Source organism: Cibotium barometz, chromosome 44, assembly GCF_041138505.1.
Source record: "Cibotium barometz isolate CiBa-2024 chromosome 44, ASM4113850v1, whole genome shotgun sequence".
NCBI lineage: Eukaryota > Viridiplantae > Streptophyta > Polypodiopsida > Cyatheales > Cibotiaceae > Cibotium > Cibotium barometz.
In genome coordinates this window covers 47,503,093-47,528,666 of record NC_141089.1, presented here as the reverse complement: position 1 = coordinate 47,528,666, position 25,574 = coordinate 47,503,093, and the positions used below count along the sequence as shown (strand labels likewise).

General features: G+C 44.5%; 1 protein-coding gene and 1 pseudogene across 3 annotated transcripts in view; one reads left to right on the top strand and one right to left on the bottom strand.

Annotated features, from left to right (window-relative positions):
• Positions 1-25,574, bottom strand: part of LOC147613373 (uncharacterized) — an 81,196-nt gene that overhangs the window by 33,683 nt on the left and 21,939 nt on the right. For all 3 annotated transcript variants that reach the window (XM_086782709.1, XM_086782708.1, XM_086782707.1), the window contains exon 2: positions 5,350-5,462. In XM_086782709.1, coding sequence (XP_086638835.1) covers positions 5,350-5,462 — 113 coding nt within the window. The remainder of the gene's footprint in view (positions 1-5,349; positions 5,463-25,574) is intronic.
• LOC147613374 (uncharacterized) lies at positions 23,051-23,998 on the top strand (annotated as a pseudogene).

The following is a 25,574-nucleotide window of genomic DNA, read 5'->3' as shown; positions in this document are numbered from 1 at the left end:
ATGTAGTACTGAAGGTTTGCTGCGGATCATCCGTGAGAGCATAAAAATCTGAGGGTGCTCTATCTGTGTCCATGAGGATGTAGCCAAACCTGGTGCCCATACTGCTGCTGCATACATCAATGCTGGAGTAACTAGTGTATCAAATAGCCACCCCTTAGTACGGGGCTCCTGGAAGTGTGCCTGGTGACATTGGCGTTCCAAAATTGCTAGTGCTGCGTACCCTCATGTCACTCTGTCTCTGGCTGCCTGTGCCATAGAGAGAGAAAGAAAGAAAGAAAGATTTTATTAACGTCTTCCAAAAGACCGAACTCGGCCTATGAGACAAATCGGAGTACCTGTATGGGGTATCCTCTGTCATCCCAACAAAATGAAAAAGTACTGAATAAAAGAGAGAGAGAGAGAGAGAGAGAGAGAGAGAGAGAGAGTGGTGGGAGGGAGAGAGAGAGAGAGAGAAAGAAGGCATGTGTCTCTGTTCTGTAGCACAGCACAGCAGCCAGCCCTTAACTCTCCAAAAAGCATGCCTAAGGAGCTATTCAGCTGCGCCTGTAACTTCTGTAGCACAGCCTGCCTGCTGTCCTTCCAAAAAGCCAAGGTTATTCAGCTGCGCAGACCCGCCTGCACCTGGTTTCTCCAAAAAGCAAGAGTAAGCCTGAATCGCAGCCATAAATAGCCTAGGGGCCACTCAAGGTTATAAAACCTTCCTAGGGGCCACCCAAGGTTATAAAACCTTTTGAACTTTAATTCTTGGCCACCAAAGGTTATAAAACCTTTTAAATTTTAATTCCTTTGTCCCCTTCACACTTGGGGTTGTCCACACATGGGTTTCCTTTTTGTCCGGCCACCCAAGTATGAACCCTTATATATATAACTTGCTCACCTACCACCATGCTCACACTTATGCTGCACCAATTTCACAAGGTCATGACAGCCAGTGTGGGACCAGCCCCGCCTAATCCATCAATGAAGCTCGAGATCTCATCAATGTAGAGGCCAAAAAGAGTGGGTGATAGAGAGCAGCCATGTTTCACCCTAATAGTCCTAGAAATCTCCTGTGATGTACTTCCTGGGGCTCTCACTCGTCCGGTGACGAACTCATAGAGGGCGATGACGCTCCAAACCATGTCAAATGGGACTCCTATCTCCTGTAGACGGTGTAGGAGACAAGCTCAGGGTACAGTATCAAAAGCTTTGTGGAAATCCAAAAGCAACAGTAAATCCTCTGATCTCATGCTCTACCCCCTTGATGATGACACGGAGGGTGAAGATGTGGTCAAGGGTAGAGTAGCTCCTCCAAAAGGCAGCCTGTCCTAAGGCTCTACATCCCTAGCTCTCTGCAAATGAATTGAGCTCCGCCTCTAGCACTAATCCATAGAGTTTGGCCAATGTGTGGCCAATCATGATCGTCCTGTAATTATTAGGATCAAGTGGATCTCTGGCTTTGAGGATGGGGGTGATGATGTTAGTGGACCAAGAGGATGGAAATCCTTCACAAAGGGGTCTATTGAATATGTAAGCTAGTAGGGGCGCCAGGATATCATCGGCATGCGGGATGTAGTCGGCAGTGAGTCCCTCGTGATCTTGGGCTCGCCCATTGCGTAGTCTACAAATGGCCTTGAGGACCATGTCCTTTGTGAAGAAGGTGGAGGTGGCGGGACAGGGATCTAGTGGTGGGGGTAGGGGTGGCTAATGAGGGCTATGATAGAGGGAGCGTGCATAGGAGTGCCATGTGTTCGGGCAGGTGATAGGTGTGGGAGGGCGATGTTTTCGAAGTTTCCTCCAGGCCTCTTTGCAATCCGGCCCTAAGAAAAGTCGGTATAACTCATCCTCTTTACCAACGTAGAACTCCCATTTCTTGCGTTGGCTGAGCCGTTGAGAAATCCATTGCGCTTGGCGCTTCGTGATTTACCCAATCCGTATGCTTAAGACGGGAGCGTGTGGCCCAACATTCGTCATCATACCAATAGTTATGGGGCATGGAAGCGCAAGGTGGCTTGGTAGTAGACCACCGCGTGCAGATGAAAGAAGTGGTGGTGGATGTGTGGAGTATGGTGGTGAGCTGTGATGTGAGGGTGGATAGGGGGGCGGTAGGTTCCACATCTTGGAGTTGGCGGTAGATGTGGTTGGAGTAAACAAGGTCAAGCTAAGTGTAATGTGAGATAGGGGGTGGTAGCGGAGGGGCGGGTGGTGTACAGGTAAGAGTGAAAGAGAGGTAGGCATGGTCAACTTCAAAGGGGGGTGGCAGGATGGAGAAGTCAGGGAGAAGATGTGCCAAAGCCGGAGATCCCATAAGGTAGTCCACAGTGCTAGCACCTCCTGAGTGAGGGAAGGAGGTGAGGGTGTCGGAGGAGGGTCATCAAGACATCCCGTTATAGATAACGAGACTGTGTGCAACTCCCAACTCTAAGAAATATCTCCCATACACGGTAACCTCCTCACGGTCCTGTGATGATCTCTGCAGCCCTGTGTCAATGATGTCCAGCTCCTGTAGTCTAACAGGGTCATCCAAATCTAGTAGGACCTGCTAACTTCCCATCCGGGCATTGAAATCCCCGAGCAAGAGGACTTCCCCCAACTGTGAGAACTCCATAATATCCCCATATAATGGTAAGTACAGTGACTGGCCATGCTATGCGGCATAAGGGGAGTGGTGCGGTGCAAAATAACACACAGCAATGTGGATGACTCTCTCACTGCTAAGCTGTAGCCGCACCCAAAGATATACCTTCATAAAGTCAGAAAAATCTGAGCTTACGAATTGAGAGATTTGAGAAAGAAATAATAGTGAAGAAGGACAAAGACAAAAACAAAGCATTTGAAAGATCAAAAATAAATAAACTAACAAACCTAGCTACTAAGGAGAGGAAATCAAAAGATAATATCAAACGAAGACTTTTAATTAAGACATTGACAAAAAAACAAAAAACAAAAAACAAAACAAAACAATTACATGAATGAAAGAAACTTTAAAAAATAAAAAATAAAAAAAACACACACAAAAAAGCATACACACAGTTCTTCTTAACAAGAACTTAAACCTTTTGAGCTGAGATACTAAACAACAACACAAAAAAGCAAAACAGAGAACTGTAAACTCTAGACCTGAAGCACTTAAGAGCCAGAACCAAACATTAAGCTAAATTTTAAAAAAGACTTCGACTCAAAAGTGCAACCATTAACTCCAATGTCTGTCCGAACATGAAGTGTAGGTTCATCAACTATATCATGCATAGCGTGGACAATAAGCTATGACATCCCTACTCATGTCATTAGAGGTTTATATAAGGTTAGTCCAAAGAACATGCTTTATAAAACCAGTGAACTGAGTTTCTATCACTCTCCGGAGGTGATGGGCGTACTCAGCCATGATAGAGACTAGCACTCAAAGTCTGCTCTAAGATATAACAACAAAGAATCACAAAACATAGGAAAGAATCACAAAACATAGGAAAGAACCAAACTAAGTCTACATTAAGCTAGAGCGAGAAGGAATTACAAAAAGACTAAACAAGGCCTACTCTAAGTTAAAACAACAAACCCTACTCTAAGCTAGAACAAGCCACTTTTACAAAAAAGAGCATTGAATTATGAAATAAGTGGACTTTTCAGCTCCCCACTTCTATATAACTTACTCCTTGTCATTTTAAACATTCCACAGCTGAAATACCAAAGATAAACTTACTACGATTCATGAAAGAACGAATCTTTTTCAAAATCTTATTGAAACTATAACCTTTTTAGATAAGCAGTAAAATAAGACGGCATGATTGACATATAAAGGTAAATTTAGTAGAGCAAAGACAAGAGAATCTAAAAAGTTGAGAGCAGATAACACCATACTTAGCTGTATCAAAAATATTCGAAGAAAAGTGTGGCATCCGAATGATCTTTAAGTTAGCATATTTAGGTTGTAAGCGTTTGTCATAAATATCTACTATGAAGCTTGAAGATGATTGAGTGATCTTAAGGACTAAAAAAGCACAACTATCGCTACTCGAGGTGCGGTTAAGTTCACAAAATTCCTTGGGATAGATCCCTCCACCTAAGGAATTTGGACTGATATACAAAAACTCTTGAAGGAATGTCGGGAACTAAGAGGTCATCTACAAAACGTCTCACATTACAAAGTTTGTGAAGAAAGACTGGACAAGTATTAGCAGAAATAAGACGTTCCATAAAATCAAACTCATAAAAGTAAAAAGATGAAAATTAGTAAGAAAGACGGCACAATTGGTACCCATGGGAATACCAATTGCTTGCTTAAATAAAGAATCGCCTAAGGATATATAAAGGTTATCTAGAAGAAAATCTAACCAAGTACAAATGTCATCTTTGTCTACAATTTTGGTGAATCTTTTCTCTCTCTTATCTACATCTTGATTTTTACTTTTTAACCAAGAAAAATCAAAATGCAAAGCTGACTTTTCTACTAATAAAGCCTTGCATCTATCCTTTTCTAATCTATAGGCAAAAACTTTCATCATAAGGGATCTAATCCTTACACGTAAGTCTTTTAAGTCTAGTTTGGTGTATAAGGTCGTGAAGTCGAAGGTTTGTAGGCATAAAGGAGACGACTTTTCAGCCAAGCTCCGAGAGGAGTTTAAGAATATCAAGACGAGAACTACTCCTACAGAGTCTTTTAAGACCCAACTCATGTCTGTAGGCACGTCAGCATCTCTAAGAAGATTTTTCCAAAGGTCATGGACACTAGGTAAAATGGCTTTAAAGCAATGACTAAGCCATTTAGAAACATCCGTCAAAGATGTATTGTAAGAAGCAGCTATGAACTTGGGCTTTATAGGATTCTTATGAAACTTCCAAACTGTATACAAAAGATACCCAAAGATACCGTGCATCCGCATCCTTCCGGACGATGCTGAGAATTTGTCGAAGATGGGATCTATACCGTGCATCTTCATCCTTCCGGACGATGCTGAGAATCTGTACTCCTCCTGATGTGCGGGTCTCGCCTCGGAAAGCTGACTTCCTCTCATACCCAACTATGTATGGTAAGCCCCTTTCAGGGCTCTGATGAGTCTCTGTATAAAAAATGGCATCCCTCTCAAGGCTAGCACAGGCCCGAAAGGAGGGGAGGGGGGGGAGAGTGGGGAAGGAAGAGGAAACAAGACAGCGCGGAGCTCCTTGCTGTCACTCTCCAAGAGCTCATATGTTAGTAGCCATCTGTTTGATTAACAATGCATTACACAATCAACTCTGGATTGAACAAAAAAGGGTGTATTTAAACAGAATTTTCATGAATTGCAGAATTCTAAAAAATAAAGCTTTTAATGTTCTAGCTACCAATCTTAGCAAAAAAATAAAGTTTATCAATACAAATTAAAGAAAACACACAGCAAGTGATTGTGAAGTGGTCCCTCCATCCAAAAATCTTGCCCCATGCTTCTCCAAGTCTGTTGCCATGCTTTCATAAAGATCACTTCTCCTCCTAGTGTAGGATGTTCCCTCTGGAAAAAAGAAAAACCCGTAACTATCAAGAAAAAAAGGAAAGAGAATTTTATCAACATCTAGCAAAAGACCACAAGGGTCCATGAGACAATGGTAGTCCCTCAAAATACATTCAATATGTAGTGCACTGCCTCTTCCAAGATGGATTTGGACCACTTTCTAGGATCATGGATTTCCCAATCCAGAGATGCTTGGGAGTTTTCTTCCTAGAGCTTCATAGGCACAGGGAGTCCCTTTTGTGACCTAGACCAGCGGTATCCGTGAAACGACCAGTAGAGAGAGCTCTCACCGACTTCTTCCAGACCCACTACACCCAAACTTCAGGCTGATGTAAAAGCTCGGCCGAGAGAAGTGACACTAGACACAGCCACTGACCTATGCAGAGCCCGGCGCCCCCGACCTTGTGGTCCCCGCCCACCCCCGCGTCACTGCAAGAGGATCAGAGCCATCATCTCCCACCACCACAGGACTTTCTCCCGCCGGCCCAGCTTTACTACATTGGGTGCCATGTTGCAGCGTCCTATGTGGGATATTTTATGGTGATATGAGAGTTGGACACCTTTTGTTTTGGGATCGGATCTGACATTTCAGCTCTTATTACTTTCTTTGATTTATATTTTTAGTACCCATGATGATATATTTCATGGACATGATGTAACCTTTTGGTCTCATAGGTCATTTTGGCCTTTTGTAAACGTTAATACAACTCACTCTCTCTCATAGGTCATTTTGGCCTTTCAAGTGTGGGAAAAATGTTAATACCATAAATAATCACATTTTCAAACACTTCTTATGTCATTTTATTACCAATAAACGCACATATGTGTCCTAAATACATGTTCAAAATTTAAACATACCTTAAAAACTCCCAAAAATACTCTAGTCCCACACACTTAGTCTCCTTGTTTCTTCGTTGTTTTTGTCACTATAGTCATCACTATAGTTGTGATACTTAACCAAGATCCATCCTATTACACTCACAAACCTCCATATTCCTCTCATAAAATCAATATAGTCCTCACTATAGCCTAACACCTCCACACATTCCCATATACCTCTACTATATTCACGTTGTTTTGAGCCTATATTGAGACTGTTCCCATAAACAGTGATACAAGAGTGCTCCATTCTCACATACTTATCCTTAATACAATCCTTTCCAAATATTTTACATCATTTACCCAGCATTAGATTTCACTATCGTGACTACCCTCTCTATACACTCATTGTACCAACCCTTTGTACCAACCCTTTTCCTCACTATTTTTCATTCCTTGTATACACATCCACCTACAACTCCCTCCACTTCAGTCTATACTATCCATATACACTCCTATAGTCCTTATACCTTCATGAATCATTCCTATCACTATGCATCGTTGTTCTCAACACTGTTATTACACTGTACAAGTCTGTACTTCGTTGTTTTTACGCATATTATCACATTTTTCTCACACTTGTGAAGTGAAGAACTTGACTAATCATGCAATATACACTGTTCTTGGAAGATCTTAAAAGGTGCCTATTCAAAACAATGTCCCATCACATCTTGGGTGTATACACCCCTTAGCATCTTCCTTGGAAACCTATAAATAGAGGAGGAAATGAGTTCATTTGACACATCATACCCACACAAGAGAGCCTCGCAGCCATAAGTCTAGCCCATAAGCTCTTGCTCTCCCTCAACAATCCATGATTATTTTCTTGTTTACTCTCATTCTTGATGGGATTAACCAAGTTTTCCTTATGAAGATCAATCAAAGAGAGTAAAAACAAAGTCAAAGGATGAAGAATAGCAAAGTTTAAAGACGAGGACTCCAAAAAAGCATTGAAGAAACAAATCAAAGTCTTAATCATGAAGAAGTTTTGGAGATCTGTGATTCCTTTTTGGAATTCTATCAACAATGTATCAAACGTTCATCAATCAAATACAAAGTTCCCTTGATCCAAAATATTGTCTTCAATCCAATGTTTGTTAAAAATCCATGGGAGGGACTAACATAAAAGTTGTGACTTTCTAAACAAAGCTCAAATGATTAAATGTTTCAACATCTTGATGATAATATAAGATAGAACTTCCTGCTTAAATATGTTGTGTTTAGATGTTGCTCTATAGAGTCCCATTTTTGGTGCGCAGTTAGGGAAATAAGCTATTATCAAGATCTTGAAACTTAATCATGAAAAATAGATCCAAAATCCAAAATCCATCTACACCAAATTTCATTCTTCTTTTCCTTATTCATATTCTTTCTTCTTTCACAAGCCTTGTGAGAATTAGATTAGTGTCCTAGGATTAGGACTTAGGATAGACACAAGCACTTGTGTGCACCATTGAGACCTATTTTGGGATGGGTAGTGGGAATAGGTTCCCTAATCACTGTCACTATTTTCACACAAAGTATTGAAATATGTTTAATGCAAAATGAAAGTTCCTCATCATCCCCAATCAAGAAAGGAGTTACTTTCTTTCCTGGGTAAAGTGAATTACTATAAAAGAATCTTTCCTCACTTTGATATCTTGGCAATCCCTTTACAAGAAGTCTTAAGAAGAGAAGAATTCCAATTTTCAATTCCCCGTAAAGTAGCTTATAATCTCTTAGTTGCTGAATTGGATGGAACTACAATGGATTGATGATCTCCCAGCAAAAGCAAAGAAGATAATAGTTGAGAAAGTGAAGGACCGTGATTATGTGTACATACATCAAAGGGTGATCAAGGATAAGAATTCAATTCAAGCTTCTACCTCCTTTGAAGCAAGAAAGAAAGAAAAAGTGAAATATGAATGGATCCTTTGGGCCGATCTTTGGGAGTTAGAATATGCTTCTCCTACCCCCAATGATTTATTTTCCAACTCCACAAATCTTTTGATAATTGGGTGCAACCCTCTTAAGAATACCCCTTTTTGAATCCCATCATCTATGTTATGGTTTCCCCATCTTTTCAAGATTGACTCCATCCTTAAGACATATGACTCAATCCTTTCTCCCTCTAACTGACCCAAGTTCATAAATTCATGTCTCATGCGATCCACAAATCCCTCTCCTGAAATGTGTAAGAAACTCTTGTTTCAACTCATCCCAAGTGCCAAATATTCCATCATTTTGCCTCTCATACCATTGAAATGCCATGCCTTTTAGGGTGGCGGGAAAAATGGCTAGCCAATGCTTTGGAGTTTTGGCATTGTTGGCTACTCCTGCTACTAGGAACTTTGCTACATGAAGATCACGGTCTTCATTATATTCTCCTTTGAAGATTGGCAATGGGACAACATTCATAGGGTGGTCAGTCACATTCCGAGTAGCTATCTGGATTGGGATAGCACCTATGGGTGCTCGTTGGTATGCCATGTTAGGGAACAGTAAGGGTAGAGCTTCTAGGGCTCTCTCTGCACCTTCTTCTCTTTCCTGGGCTAACCTTTGTCTTTCTCTTCTTAGGAACCTTCGCAATCTTTGACGGGCTTGGTCAATGATTTGTTGGTTCATCACTCTTCCCTTGCATCTTCTTGCTATTTTCCTTAAGTTCCTTGTTACACATGCGAGGCTCTTTCATTCCACATAGTTTCAAGATCTTCCAACTCTTTCTTAATTTCAAGGCAAAAACTTACCTTCATCCCACTACACAATGGTAAGCAATCCTGTCTAAAGCTATCAAAGTTGAGTTTGCAAGGAATGTCAATTGTTGGTGTTTGTCCCTGCCAGTACCCTGAAAGGGTGTTAAAATGAATGGTACTAAATTCTATCTTGTCAATCATCTTCCAATAAGTTGCTAGCTTACGTGAAGCAATTACAGCAACTAGATTGTATGATGAAGTGGAGACTAGGATAGCACAGTCAACACGAAGAGGAGCATTACACCCCCCCCCACCCCCTCTACAAGGAATACTTATGCCAATCTGATCATCAACCGTGGACTCCAGCAAACCCAAAGTCTTCCTCCCCAAACATATTTCCATACTTGGGGTCCATCGTGGTCACAATCTCAACCTCCTGTGGCTCCTCAATCTCAATGGAACCAACCTTCATGGAATCAACAACAAAGTCATCCACCTCAGCAAAATCCAGTACAAAAGAACTCCACTCCATCTGGACCAGTTTATGCAGTCATAACTGAAAATCCCCGATTCCTACCCCTAGTGCACCAGAGGAGAACATTAAAGGTTACCTTGCAACCTCCCTGGCCAATATGAAGGAGGAGTTAATGGATGCCATGTTGGAGCAAATGAATTCAGTAAGTGTCAACAACGCTACTTCCTTGAACCTGTCAAGACTAGTTGGAGACACCCTAAGGGCCAACACATGGTGTGGAAAAAGTCATCAGGCAGGACACTTAGCCGCAGAGTGTACCAGGAAGCCAATGATCCCAAGAGTTTTTTGTTCTTATTGCCTCGGAAAGAACCATACCGAGAAAATTTTCTCCTTTAAACAAATGCATGATAGGAGAAAGAAGGCAGAAGATTAAAGATTCAACCTTTTAGAAGCCAAAATGTCAAGTCAAGATATTGGTCCTAAACCCCAGGAATTTGGTTCCAATTTTGGCCCCAGAACGTTTCCATCCCAAATGTACAGAGGAAGAGCCCAAAACATAAATCAAAGAAGCCAAGTGGAATGTTTCAGGTGTGCGGAGAAGGACCATATATCTCCAAATTGTCCAAATCCCAGGAAGCAGCAAGGGTATCAGCCCTTATGTGGAAGATGCAAAGGAGAAAGCGATACGGCCAAAGATTGTCCTAGCAAAGGAAGCCAATCCAAAACCGGAAACAAGTACCAACTTGGTGGAACTAATGGAAGTGGCGGCAATAACCAAGACAAGCAAAGGTACTTCCCAAGATACTTCCAACCCTAAGGTGACAGTCTCTCCAAAGAGGGTAAAATTCTCTCAAGTACCTCCTAAAGGAAAAGAGAAAGAAGGAAGTATCCCAAAACCACCATTGATGGGAGAAACCGAGACCAAGGAAAGAGATCCCTCAAATGCTAAACATGGAGAAAGTGTTGTCCAGGAGCTTACCCAAGAAGAGCCTCTCCAAACCCCTCTTCCTTCTAGAGAGGATCCAACTCTTGTCCTACCCTTGCAAAACCCCCAAGTCATCAAGGTAGGAGTTGTCCCCTTTCCAACAAGGTTAGAGAAACCAATAGATCCAGTCAAGGAATAAGATCTTGTCAAAGGCCTGGATACTTTCCAACCAACATTACCTTCAGGCAACTCCTTGTCTTTTCTCCACCTTGTAGAAAGAGGTTCAAAACTCTTCTCTCCAAACGGAGGGGTTTGAGACCATCCATGACACCAGATTTGGAGAAGCCTTCAAAGGAAGAAAAGGGAGTACATATAGCTGATGCCTTTGTGGACCCTGGCACTCCTGAAATAGGAGTATGGATAGAAGGTTGTTACATACTAGATGCTCTGGTAGATGGAGGGTCTGCAGTCAACATAATGACAGATCAAACAATGAAAGACTTGGGATTGGAAGGACTTCAGCCCACCAACTGGCTCATCCGTATGGCCAATCAAGGTAGGATAAAGCCCTTGGGTATTCTTCCCAATGTAAAGACCACCATGGCAGGGAAGGATTACTGATTGGCATTCTTGATGGTGCGACCAATCTCTTATGGTACTTACTACCCCATTCTTTTGGGAAGACCATGGTGGTACGAGGCCAGAGCAAAGACGGATTGGTTCAAAGGAACTCTTACCATTGGAAAAGGAATAGAAAGAGTTGTCTTGAAATTGTATGCTGGTTATAAGGGAAAAGGCTCCACAGCCATAAAAGACTCATGCGATGCTGGCCAAGATGTCACCCCAAGTGACACTTCCAATGTCACGTGCACACCCATCAGGTGTACCAATGATATGGCATATCTTAGTATCCATAAGCATTAAGCAGGACATTTAAGCATTAATCACAGCATAAGCATATGTATGGGGCTGTGTCAACACCATCATCAGCACATAAGTCTTCATGAGCATTTAGGACATTTAAATACATAAGTTTGTGGACTCTTGTGACCAGCCGACAGCATTAATAGAGCATTTCTGTCAGTCGTGAGCATTTACATCAGGCCGACAGCAGCCTATCTGCCTGACCAGCATCAGATCAGCATATAAAAGGCAACGCATCAATTCAGTTCATATCATCTGGATTTCTCAACGTTTTCATTCCTAGGAGACAAGGGGATACAGTTCAGCATACAGTCAGCATCAAATCTCATCTTCTCTTTAGCATTTTCTATCCATGGAGCAAGGGAGACAGCAGATCAGCAGTATAGTCAGCATATTCAGCATTTAGTTCATATTCCTACCTCCTACATAGAGGAAAGCCGGCATCCAAGGGTGGACCTCAGCATTGAAGAGGGAATCAGTCATTCTCCGTCAGCATTCAGCACCTCTCTCTCATTCCAAGAAGGATATTCAGCATAGATCTATTTATAGATCTCAGTTGTAACCGTTGCATTTAATATAGCTGCATTGCATTGCATTGACACCATTGTCTCTCTCTTAAGCATCATTAAGTGAAGTTTAGTTAAGCCTAAGGTTGTTTTACTACGGTCAATCCTCTTCATGTCACATACTATGAAGATCACAGACTGAATGGGAGATTGCCCAAGGCCCATGCACAAGTAAGAGATGGCCTTTTGTTAGATTCAGAAATACAAATTAACTCCACTTTTGTAGGGGAGTACCTTGCCCTCACAGGAAGTAATTAAGGCTTTGAAGTGGAGTCCGACCAAGACATTGAAGATTGGATGAATTCCAAAGAATTATATGTTACAATCCTTGAAGAAAGCTCCACTGAAGATGATTCTGTTGGGTGTTGGACTCACACACTCACACACACAAACCTGCACATTAGGGTTAGGTGCAGGGTAGAGAAGCTCACACACAGAAATGAGAGAGAGAGAGAGAGCCAAAAGTGTGGTATCCACAAAATGCAAGTCAACCCTTGCATGTGTGCCACATCCATATAATATAGAAGTACAAAATATTATATGTTAGAGTGTCCTTTCACACTTGATGTCCAAGGGGAAAAACCACATGGGAAAAAGTGCCCTTGGTTAAGCCCTGTTCACACATAGCACTACCATAAGTGAGCATATGCCTACAAATCCCCCCTGTAGTGGAAGTGTGAACCTGTACAAGGTAGCAGATCACTCTCTGTATGAGAGTAAGCCCAAAGCTTTGCGGAAAGCTTCAAACTTTTCTCGAGGTAAAGCCTTTGTGAATAGATCTGCAACATTATCCTGTGTAGGGCAATAAGATAAACTGATCTCCCCTGCATGTAGCCTCTCTCTGACATAGTGATAATGAATCTCTATGTGCTTGGTACGTGCATGAAATACTGGATTTCGTGCCACGGCCATAGCACTCTGGCTATCAGTGAGAATGGTGGTGGGTGTCTGCTGACACTCACGAAGATCAGCCAATAGTCTCCTCAACCATACACAATCTACTGTAGCTGTAAACACTGCCCTGTACTCAGCCTCACAAGTAGATGTAGCAACAGTGGGTTGCTTTTTACTTAACCAAGATATGCATGAGCTGCCAAGAAAAAAACAATTCCCACTGGTGGATTGCCTGGTATCGTAATCACCAGCCCAATCTGAATCACTGTATGCATAAAGCTGCAAGCTGCCCCCCTGGGATAGAACAAACCAAGATCCAGGGTACCCTTAAGATAACGAAAAATGCGTTTGACTGCTTGCCAATGCTTTGTGCCTGGGCTGTGCATGAATTTGCTCAACAAAGACACCCCAAAAGACATGTCTGGCCTCGTGTTACACAAGTAAATGAGGTGGCTATAAAGGCCGGCCTCAAAAGGCTCTCCAATATCATGCATAGTAAGCCGTACACCTGATTCTACTGGAGTAGAAATGGGCTTACATTCATCCATGTGAAACCTTTTTAGCAAACTTTTTATGTACTTAGTTTGCTGCATAACAATGCCATCATCTGTATGCATAAACTGTATGCCGAGATAGTAGTGTAAAGGCCCCAAATCTGACATATCAAATTCAGCTTTCAAATCAGCTTTGAAATCTGAAATTTGTGCTTTGCTTGTACCTGTAATGAGCATGTCATCTACATACAAGATGACTATGAGAATATCGGCATCGGTTTTCTTCACATACAATGTGCTTTCAGCTGGACTATTCTCATAACCTTGGCTGGTTAGATGAGCATGTATCTTATCATACCAAGCTCTTGGAGCTTGCTTTAACCCATACAATGCTTTGTGCAACCTGCATACTTTATGTTCCTCACCAGGAACTACAAAACCAATGGGCTGATTTACATATACTTCCTCCTGTAAATCCCCATTCAAGAATGCAGTTTTGATATCCAACTGATGCACTTTCCATCCTTTATGGGCAGCCAATGCAATCGCCGATCTTATTGTGGTCATTCTCGAAGTAGGAGCAAAAGTCTCTTCATAATCTATTCCCTTTTTCTGGGAGTAGCCTTTAGCCACAAGTCTTGCTTTGTACCTGTCAATAGTACCATCAGACTTTCTTTTGACTTTGTACACCCACTTTGTGCCAATTACATGCTTGCCTTTAGGCAATTCCACAAGATCCCATGTATTATTCTTCATGATAGAAGAAATTTCAGCTTGCATAGCTTGCAACCAATGTTCATTTTCATGTGCTTCTTCATAAGAAGAAGGCTCTTCTGAATCAAAGAGACCACCCATTGCGAATGCAGACTCCCCACGATGTACATTCAAGGCATGGCTGGAACTAGCCCTTGTTCTACCTGTGAGTGGAGCTGCAAGTTTGCTTTCTTGCAAAGTTTTCAGCAACCATCTTGGCACTGACTTGGCTGTGTCTATGGCTGTTTGCTCTTCCCTGACAAGATCTTCCACTTCTTCTACAGAAGGGCGCTGAATGGCTGGCTGTTCCACATGTTCTACATGTGGATTTTCTTGTGTAGGGGCTGGCTGATCTGAATCCCCCCTAATTGCAATGGGTAAAAGTCCATCAAACATGTCCTGTATGCCTGTATCATTGCTTTTATACAAGGTGACCATGGGCTGTTCAGCAAATATCACATCTCTACTCACAAAAATCCTTCGTGTAGTTGGATTATAAAGACGGTATCCTTTGCTTTCATTGTTGTAGCCCACAAAAATGCATTTAATTGCTTTGTAATCAAGCTTTGTTCGGAGTTGTTCTGGCACATGTGCATATGCTAAACACCCAAATGTACGCATATAATCCACTGTTGGCTTTCGGCTATACCAAGCCTCAAATGGTGTTATGGTTTTCAAAGCTTTTGTTGGACACCTGTTCAACACATGAGTTGCACACATTATAGCTTCCATCCAGAATTTGTGAGGCAACTTTTGTGCTTTCACCATGCATCTTGCCATCTCCATTAGAGATCTATTTTTCCTCTCAGCTACACCATTCTGCTGCGGTATATAAGGCACAGTACATTGGTGTTTGATGCCCTTTTGAAGCATATAATCCTTGAATGCATTTGACATGTATTCTCCACCTCTATCTGAGCGAAGTGTTTGGACTTTACATGCACACATATTTTCAGCCATTGCTACAAAGTGTCGAAAGCATGTAAACACATCTTCTTTTGCTTTCAAAGGGTAAGCCCAAGCAAACCTGGAGTAGTCATCAATGAATGTGACGAAGTAAAGATGCCCCCCTATGGATGGTGTCCGCATTGGACCACATACATCACTATGTATGAGCTGTAATTTACTTTCAGCTCTAACAGCTCCATCTTTGGGGAATGGTTTCCGATGCATCTTTCCCAAAATACACCCCTCACATACATGTCTTGGCGGAGACTCAAGAGGCGGCATATTATCAACCATATGATGCTTCTGCAAAAGCATCAAACTCTGAAAATTTACATGCCCAAAACGAGCATGCCATAGCTCTGCATCATGCATAGCAGGAGTGTGGGCAGCCACCGTATTTGCATCATAAGTGCGCTTGTCATAGCTGTCCAGCTTATACAAGCCTTTGTATCGTGTTCCAGAAGTGACTATTTCATAACCCTTTGATGGGTCTTTTACCAAACACTTCCCATCTTCAAATTCAACCTTTAAACCTTGGTCGTTTATGGCTGAGACGGAGAGCAGATTTTTCTTTATTCCTGGAACATACAATACATTTTTCATACATATATTGGCACCATTGGCTGCAATAAGTATGACATTACCAATTCCCTTTACTGGATATGTGGTATGATCTGCACATGATACAGTGCGGCCATTTGAAGCATAAACCAAGTGCTAAAATACATCTTTGCATGAAGTGATGTGGCTCGAAGCACCACTATCAAAATACCATGATGCATTCTGTCTGTCAGATGCAATGCAAGACATATCAGTGTCTGAAGCACCTGGTGTGTCACTAGTGCATGTGACCAAAAAAGTGTACTCTTCCTGGATTACATTAGCTGATTGCTTTGCTTTGTCATCCGAAGAGTCTGCTACTGCATTGCCTGCTTCTTTCTTTTTCTCTTTTGCAATCCTTTTCCTACATTCACTGATGTAGTGTCCAGGCTTATGACAGTAGTGACATTTGCCCTTCTTTTTGGGCTTGTTTGCATCCCCTTTGTCAGACTTTTCACCACTAGAAGAGGGCTGTCCATGACCAGCCTTGCTAGACTGTTGTCCCCCATGCTTAAAGCTCTTTGCTTTACCCTTATCCTTGGCTGTAAATGCCTTTTCTCCACCACGGTTGCTCGATATGTTTGCTCTTGTTTGCTCTTCCTGCAAGAGTAAACCCACGAGCTCTTCAAAAGTGACGGGATCACCACCTCCTCTCATTGAGAGGTTGAGAGAGGTGTGAAAGCCCAAGTAGGAAGGCGGTAAAGAATGAAGAGTGTTGGTGACCATCTATCTGTCTGGGATAACCTCATCAATGTTGAGCAATTGTTCCTGCAAATCTTTCACTTTGGTGAGATGATCTGCCATGGAGTCACCCTCATCCATAGAAAGAAGATCCAATTGCCTCTTCAAGTAGGCAACTCTTGCCTCGTTGCGTACCTGATACATTGCTTCCAATGTGTCCCATGCAAGCTTCGATGTCTTGCATGAACGAATGTGTGGAATAATAGTCCTTTTCACTGAAAGGGCTATCAATGACATGGCCTGTGCATCTCTAGAGTCCCATCTCTTCTGCTCTTGTGTGGGAGCAGGATCTACATCAGGAGCTCTTTGAGCACCTCCCCTTTGAGGCGTGGCTGGCTGAATGGTATGTGGGCGTGTGTCATCACCACACACGATGCCCCAAAGCCCTTTGGCTACCAGCAAATTACGGATCATAAAACTCCAGAGGGAGTAGTTAGATCCATCCAGCTTGTCCTCCTGGGTGAGCACACCAAATACATCCGTAGCATTCTGTGCCATGTCAACAAAGTATAGCTGCAAGCAAACCAAGCACCAATGTGCACTGCCAGGCAACCAAATGTCCTGCGCAAATGTATGCCTGCAAACCAAAGCAAGTGTAAACCTGCACCAAATTGTCCAATTACACTGAATGTGTATACATACGCGACAAATCGCAGCTGTAATGCCCAATTACATGCTCCAATCAGAAAATCCCCAATTTTTATGCACTCCAATCGCTTCAATGTGCATCTAATTGGCCAATTTGGTGCAGGTTTACACTTGCTTTGGTTTGTAGGCATACATTTGCGCAGGACATTTGGTTGCCTGGCAGTGCACATTGGTGCTTGGTTTGCTTGCAGCTATACTTTGTTGACATGGCACAGAATGCTACGGATGTATTTGGTGTGCTCACCCAGGAGGACAAGCTGAATGGTATGTGGGCGTGTGTCATCACCACACACGATGCCCCAAAGCCCTTTGGCTACCAGCAAATTACGGATCATAAAACTCCAGAGGGAGTAGTCAAAAAAAAAAATAAAGAAAGAAAAACCACATGGGAAAAAGTGCCCTTGGTTAAGCCCTGTTCACACATAGCACTACCATAAGTGAGCATATGCCTACAAATCCCCCCTGTAGTGGAAGTGTGAACCTGTACAAGGTAGCAGATCACTCTCTGTATGTTGGGTGTTGGACTCACACACTCACACACACAAACCTGCACATTAGGGTTAGGTGCAAGGTAGAGAAGCTCACACACAGAAATGAGAGAGAGAGAGAGAGCCAAAAGTGTGGTATCCACAAAATGCAAGTCAACCCTTGCATGTGTGCCACATCCATATAATATAGAAGTACAAAATATTATATGTTAGAGTGTCCTTTCACACTTGATGTCCAAGGGGAAAAACCACATGGGAAAAAGTGCCCTTGGTTAAGCCCTGTTCACACATAGCACTACCATAAGTGAGCATATGCCTACAGATTCATCCTCTCTTACCCTAAGTGAGAAAGATATAATACTCCCACATGCAAGAACTATTGAGGAAGAGGAAAAGGAAAAACTTGTCCTTGAGACAAAGTCCAAAGAAACAGCTGACAAAGAAGAGGAAGTAGTAGATGAAGATCACGAGGAAGATCAAGAAGACGACGAAGACTCAATGGAAAAAGCAGGCCCTTCTCCCAAGGAGTATGAGTTAAATCCTTCCCCAGCCAAAGGCACTTTCATCAAAGAAGTGGAAGGACATCAAGAGCTAACCTTGAGGACCAAAGATGGACAACAACGAGTACTCAAGGTGGGAAAATCTCTAACTCCAAAAGAGATACAAGGATTCAAGGACCTCTTGGAAAGAAACCTTGATGTGTTTGCATGGTCTAACGGAGACTTGAAAGAAATATCCCTAGATATATGCCAGAACCACATTGACTTAGAGCCAGATGCTAAGCTAGTAAGGTAGAGACAACGAAGGATGAATACTTGATTGTACATCTATAGCATGCTAGACGGTGACCGCACAATGAGCTGCATATGACTAGGTTTATCTTTTCATTTCAGTTTTTCTTTCCATGATACTCACGACATGGACTTGTTGTATACAGATTTGTCTCATAGGCCAATCTAGCCTTCCGTAGATGTTAATATATTGTTTATATATGGGCTCCACCGATCCATGATGATTCACAGTTGTATCCAGACACATGCACACTTTTTCTTTTCTTTCTTTTCTTCCGATAACCGGAAGAACACAGTTGTATTATTTTTTGTCTCATAGGCCGACTTTGGCCTCTCGTAGACGTTAATATCTCTCTCTCTCTCTCTCTCTCTCTCTCTCTCTCTCTCTCTCTCTCAGATGAGATCATACACTACTCCAACCTGGGGGAAGTCCTCCTTATGGGGGACTTCAATGCACTGACACAGACCCGACAATGCGACATTTATGATTTCAGGCACCCCGAGGTGATGCACACACTAGAGGTGGAGGACACGGGAGCTTGCAGGGTGTCAGAGGACATGGGGCCGGTTAACACCAGATATGGTCATCACTTACTTGAGCTGGGAGCACGACACCATCTCGTTATTTATAACAGGATGAGACAGTGGCAGGATTCAGGAGCACTGACATGCTTTCCACGATGGGGGGGGGGGGGGGTGTATATAGCACAATGGACTACATCATGGGGTCCATGGAGACCACACAGGCAATGACATCTTTCACCATCCCCCCCTGTCCTATTGGTGCGGATCACACGTACCTCTTACTGTCACTGGCGAGCTCCACACCAACACCCACACAGCCCACACAGGCATCGCATACAACTTTCTACTTCACCCCTGACTTGGCCGACATATATGAGCATCATGTATATGATGTGCTATTCCAAATGGATCCCCTGTCACCTCTAGACACACTCACCACCCAGCTGTCATCTCTACTATATACGGCCGCCACCCGCAGCTTCCCCCATCATACACACATTGCGCACACAGATAGATCTGGGAGCATGCCCTAGAATCGGTGGTATGATGATGAGTGTAGAGAGCTATATAGACACCTCCGTGCCCAGAGAGCACTGGGGACCATTACACAGAGACAGGCGAGCCGACAGATGAGGACCCTCACAGCCGTAAGAGGCATGTATATGAGAAGGCACAGTACTGGGATATATACCACCTACTCATGAGCAGAGATGCAGCCACTGCATGGCGCAGGATGAGAGAGCCTCACCCTCGTACCCCGATTGAGGATCCACACACATGGCACACACATGCAAAGAGCCTCTACCACATCCCTCAGCATCCGCCCATACCACAGCCACAGGAGTCCCGCCCTACCACATTTACTTTCTTTACCGCCTCGATGGTAGAGAGACTATCCGCCCGTTACAGCATGGGAGATCGGCTGACCACACAGGTATACAAAGTGAGCATCTTATTTATGCAGCTGACACACTCGGACCCTTTGTTGCTCACCTCTTTAATAGGGCACTAGTTGAGGGCCTACCAGCTGAGTGGACTATGCACACTGAAACCGATCCCGTCAAGTGGGAAGGACTCCGTTGGACACCCACACGCTTAATAGCACAACTTTAAAACCACAAATTTGAAATGGACAACTTAAAAACAACTTGAATTTAAATGAACAGAAATGGAAAGATGGACACCAGCACTGGGGCCGGAACGGGCCGACCCCCCCCTCAATATATGATATATTTATTGGGAGTATTTAATGAATACAATGCTCCATGGGTTCTGAGAACCAGATAATGTCCATGTACATATGAAAACAGTACCAAACAAATAGGCTCGGATTTCGATGAAGAAAACTCGAAGCAGAACGACCACTAGTGTGGCCCAATCGCTACGGTCCTGTGCTTTCACTGGACTCCGCGGAGAGCGCCTCACTGGTGTTCCGAGACCACGCACAAACAGGCGCTCTCGTACTAACGCCTGGCTCTCCCGATCTCAGCACCTTTGGACCGAGGTTTGCCAATACAGCTTGGACAACCCGGCACCGAACGGGTGTGGCCGTAGAGGGATGAATCCCTTATCAGATTTAAACATAAAATGCTTTACTCAAATCTGAAATTCACTTACTTGTGGATGGCCGATAGAAGACCAATACCCGTGGTATTTGTGTAGAAGATGTAGCCACCCAATAGATGTGAATTCCTCTTGTAGTGGAGAAGATGTGCAACCTTGTTGAGATGGCACAGCCGCCTTGTAAATAAACTTACTGTAGCCACCACGACAGGTACCACCGCAAAGACCACAGTCGCCTGCTGAGAGTAGGAGAGGCTTGTGTAGTTGCCAACTGAAGGTAGCCTCCTGCTGTAAGCTGCAGCCGCCTGAGAGAGAAAAGAAACCACCGAGTATAGAGGAGGCACCAGGCTGCTGTGCACAGCTACTTGGCTGCAGCCTGCGTAGCTTCCTGTAGAAGGTAGCTTGCTGGAGAAACAAGCGCAGATTTTCTGGAGAGGACCCACGACTTCCTGTAAGAGAAACAGGCAGCGCCTACTGCCAATATGGTGCCGCCTGTAGGAGCATGTAGAGGGGCTTGACTGCAGCCTGTAGTGTAGAGGATAGGGCAGCCTGTCAGTAGTAGCTGCCTGTGGAAAACATGCGCAGCAGTTTCATGGCCGCCTGGGGAGTATGCGCTGCTATTCTGTAGGAGATGGCAGCCGCCTTAGGAGGATTAGCGCAACCACCAGTAGCATGTGCAGCCGTACAGAAGAAAAGATGGCAGCCGCCTTTGCGTAGGAAGAGCAGCCGGTTGATGAATTCAACGCTAGAAGGAAGCGATGGATGCCCACGCTTCAAGGAGAGAAAACGATTGATAATTTTCACTTCATGGATGAAGCCTTTTTTAATAAAATTAATGTGTAGTTAACTAGGTGATAATACCCACGTTTGCATGTGGGTGGGGAGTTTGGGTAGGTGCCCATGCCCACCCCCACACTCACTTAAGTGGGGCTCCCCACCTTGGCCCCTAAATGGGTGCCCAAAGGGAGTGCCCACATTTAAGTGAATGTGAACACCTAACCTTATAAAACAAAGGGGTCAGAATAAAATATTAAAAACTACTTGTGCAACATACTTACCACCTGTTCACATGCACTAAAACTCGTCAGAATACAGAGCAGACTTCACGACTCACTGGCAGGCGTCCCCGCTCAGTAAGTAACACGTCAAGCAGGCAAACACACAAATACATGTCATGCGAAAACAGTTTCAAGCATGCAAAATGTGTGACAGTCCCATAGGTAAAACACGGCACGAATACTGGCTCTTCCATGGCGTGACAGTCCCATGGATCGAACACAGTCCAGGTCATACACGGGTGGCACTGATCTGGCTCCCGTCCATACGACACCATCCTGCTAACACACGGGTAGCACCAGTCTGGCTCCCGTCCATGTCAGCAAAATACTGGCCTCTTCACATGAGACACTGGCCTGGCCTCAAGTGAACGAGACGCCAAAAACTAGGAATGGACCAAATGGTCGGCCAATTGGTGACACACACCATCGTGCCTCTCCACAAAGCGGGAGACATGCTAGACCCCAGCAACTACAGGACTATCATGATTGGTCATACATTGGCGAGACTTTATGGCGCACTGCTCGAGGCAGAGTTGAGCTCATATGCAGAGGAGGAGGGACTGCGAGCACCAGGGCAAGCTTGATTCCGATGAGCTTTCTCCACTATTGACCATATATTCACTAATGTCTGATTGACCAAGCTAGGGCACGGGAGAAGAGATTATACTGTTGCTTTGTGGATTTCCACAAAGCATTTGACACGGTGCCACGAGAGAGACTCTTCCAGTGCCTACAATCATTGGGGATCCCATCAAAGATGGTTTGGGGCATCTATGCTTTGTATGAGCAGGTCCTCGGGCGCATACGATGCCCTGGGGGGCTATCTGATGTTATTGCTAGCACCATAGGTGTGAAGCAAGGATGCCCACTCTCTCCTACACTATACATCGATGAGGTGGCTGACTTCATTGGTCCCGGTGGTGGGGACGGGGTATACATCTCAGGTACCACAGTCCACATTATGCTATATGCAGATGATATTATTCTGGTCTCTAAGTCGCGGATGGGACTACAACACCATCTCCATGCACTCGATGACTTATGCACACAGAGGGGGCTTACAGTGAACCTTGGAAAACCAAGGCCATGATTTTCCACACCTCAGGGCCGGTTCGACGACAGGCCATCTTCACACTAGCAGGAGGACAGGTAGAGGTGGTAGACTCATATGTGTACCTGGAGATTACATTTACAACTCTGCCAGGAAGATTTACTATGGCACAGGCAACCAGGGATAGACTCACACAAGGGTATGCAACTCTGGCCATGCTAGAGAGACAGTGTCACCAAGCACACTTCCAGGAGCCCCACACGAAGGGGTGGTGGTTTCACATACTAGTCACCCCTGCTTTGATGAATGCTACAGCAGTATGGGCACCTGGGCTCGCCACCTCCACATGGTCTTAGATAGAGAGGCCTCAGATTCTCATGCTCTCACGGATGATCCGCAACAAACCCTCCGTCCCACATGACATTGTCCGGACGGAGTTTGTTGCACCTCCTATGCTAGTAGAGGCCCTCTTCTAGACGATCTGCTTCATTCAGAGGATCAAAGATATGCCATCAGATCGACTCACACATAGAGCTTTTGAGACGTCCAAGTAGCTCGCAGAGAGTGGAGATAGGAGATCATGGTATTCACAGATGATAGAGTGGCTCACTCAGCATGGTCTCGACATAGATCACCTGCCACCTTTCCAGTATGATAAACATGCACCACACATCCAACTCTCTCACAGTCAGAGGAACACAGTCCTTCGGTAGGATTTATGGCAGCGATACACTCAAGAGACTTGGATTACACCCAGTCAGCCTCTATCGCCAAAGATGCTATACTACAGAGATCACTTTATGCGTATCTCAACGGATGGATTCATACAGAGACCTCGATACATGGATGTGTACATGCCTCACAACGCCCGAGTGACGATTGGCCACCTCAGAGTGTCATCACACCAGCTCGAGATTAAGGCAAGTAGGGCAGCACAGATCCCTAGAGCAGAGAGGATATGCAGACTATGCCAAGAGGAGGTTGAGAGTGAGAAACATTATGTATGCAAATGCAGAGCATATAGTGTCATTAGAGAGAGATATACCACCATCTTCAGTGGACATCCCTCACTCCGCCAGATCATGGAGTCCGCAGACCACAGCAGATTTGGCCAGTTCTTGTTAGAGACACAGCACCACAGAGAGACACTGATACGGACTCATACCACAGGGAGAGGTGGGCGATAGCTCCAGCTCACTGATTTCTTCCAGAGATCTATCCTAGTGCCTACCCTGACACAAGAGGGGGTTACACTTCAGTGCGCTGCGGACCTCCGAGCCAAACGGAGACAGAGAGCACCAAGCTACCAGACTCCCAGACTACATCAGAGGGAGATCACAAAGATACGGGCTCGACATCAGCACCATATCCAGGAGCAGCTAGCTCACTTACACTCACACCCGGAGATCATGCTCCGAGGTATTTTTGCCTCGCCATCGCCTATGTATCACAAATTACACCCCCATTATGGTACCGGTTGGAGCTAGACAGATCTGCATTGCATTCTTGTATACCCTATGCATATAGGTTGCATACTGAGCCTCTAGCAGTAGTGCTCCATCCATCACCCCCTCCCCCCACTAGCTCAGTACTTTCATACTTTATTTCATGTTCATTTGGTCCTTTTTTTTTCTGGACGTCCAGAAGACACTGAAAGTTGTACATTGATTTCTCATAGGTCGAGTTCGGCCTCTAGTAGATGTTAATACAGCTTTCTTTCTTTCCTCTCTCTCTCTCTCTCTCTCTCTCTCTCTCTCTCTCTCTCTCTCGCCTTCCCCTCCTTCACCGCCTCCCTCCTCGCTGTCCCCTCCTTCGCTTCGCCTGACCCTTCCGCCTCCTGTGTAGCCGCCGCTCCATTCCTGCTCGCTGCCCACCGTGCGACTGCTGCATGATTGTTGTGCGCCCCCTAGCTGGTCGACACCACCCTCCGCCAACTCCCCCTCTCTATTCGCTTCTCTCACTGCGCCCCCACAAGCTCTTCTCTTCTCTCTGCTCGCCCCAAAAGGACTCGGCCATCTCTCTCTCTCCTCGTAGCCCCCTCCCGCCACTCTCTCTCTCTCTCTCTCTCTCTCTCTCTCTCTCTCTCTCTCTCTCTCTCTCTCTCTCTCCAAAACCAGCCTTTTTCAGCCCAAGACAAGATGGAGAGGATCGACATTGAAGACCTAATCAAGGCAACCATCCAACAACACAAGAAAGAGACGGACAATGCAATTAATATGGTCAACCGGAGCCTTCTTGACAAAGTCAAGAAGCTTGAAGCGCGGATAGCAGCCCAAGATGCAGAGATCGCAAATCTCAAGGAGGAGATAGAAGAAGCACGTGCTCAACATAAGCTCGAGGAAGGTGAAATTCAGCCCGTCATGATGAGGAGCTGAACACCATCAAGGCCCAAGTGAGAACACTTCAAGAGGGAGAAGAAAAGAAGGCCTGGGAGACCTCCTCGTGGGTGAAGGTGCTCACGAAGACACAAAAGCAAGTAGATGAAACGGAGGAATGGATAGAAGTGGTCAAGAAAGGTAAGAACAAGGAGGCCGAAAGCACATCTACCTCGAAGATTATCAACCTAACCATTGAGGAGGAACAAAGAAGAAAAACAAGGGAACTTCATGTGCGGATCACGGGTCTTAAGGACGGTGACAATGTAGAGGAAGCCAAAGATTTATACACACGCATGGGCATTCCGAGGCCTACACACACGGGAGCTTGCAGAGTGGGCAAGAAAGACAAGAATGGAGGAGAGAGCTCGAAGGAGAGAGCTCTCATTTTACGCTTTCCCACCTTGGAGGCCAAGAAGGATTTCTTGGCCAAGCGTTGCGCCCTTAAGAAAACCAGCATCTTTTTAGGAGATGACCTCACCTTGGCACAAGTAGCACATATGAGGGAGTGCATGCTGCAGATTAGGGCAGCCAGAGAAAAAGGGAAGCTAGCATTTTACAGAGGAGGCAAAGTGGTGATACTAGAGAGACGCACCACCTGACGGTGCGAGACCTATGGGACGGTGGACCAGTCTGAGACTTGCAGTATGGAACTGCGACGGAGCATTGAGACTAGATGTGGGGGCCTTTGAGGACAGCTTCAGAGATAGGGACATCATCTTCTACTCGGAGACACATCGTG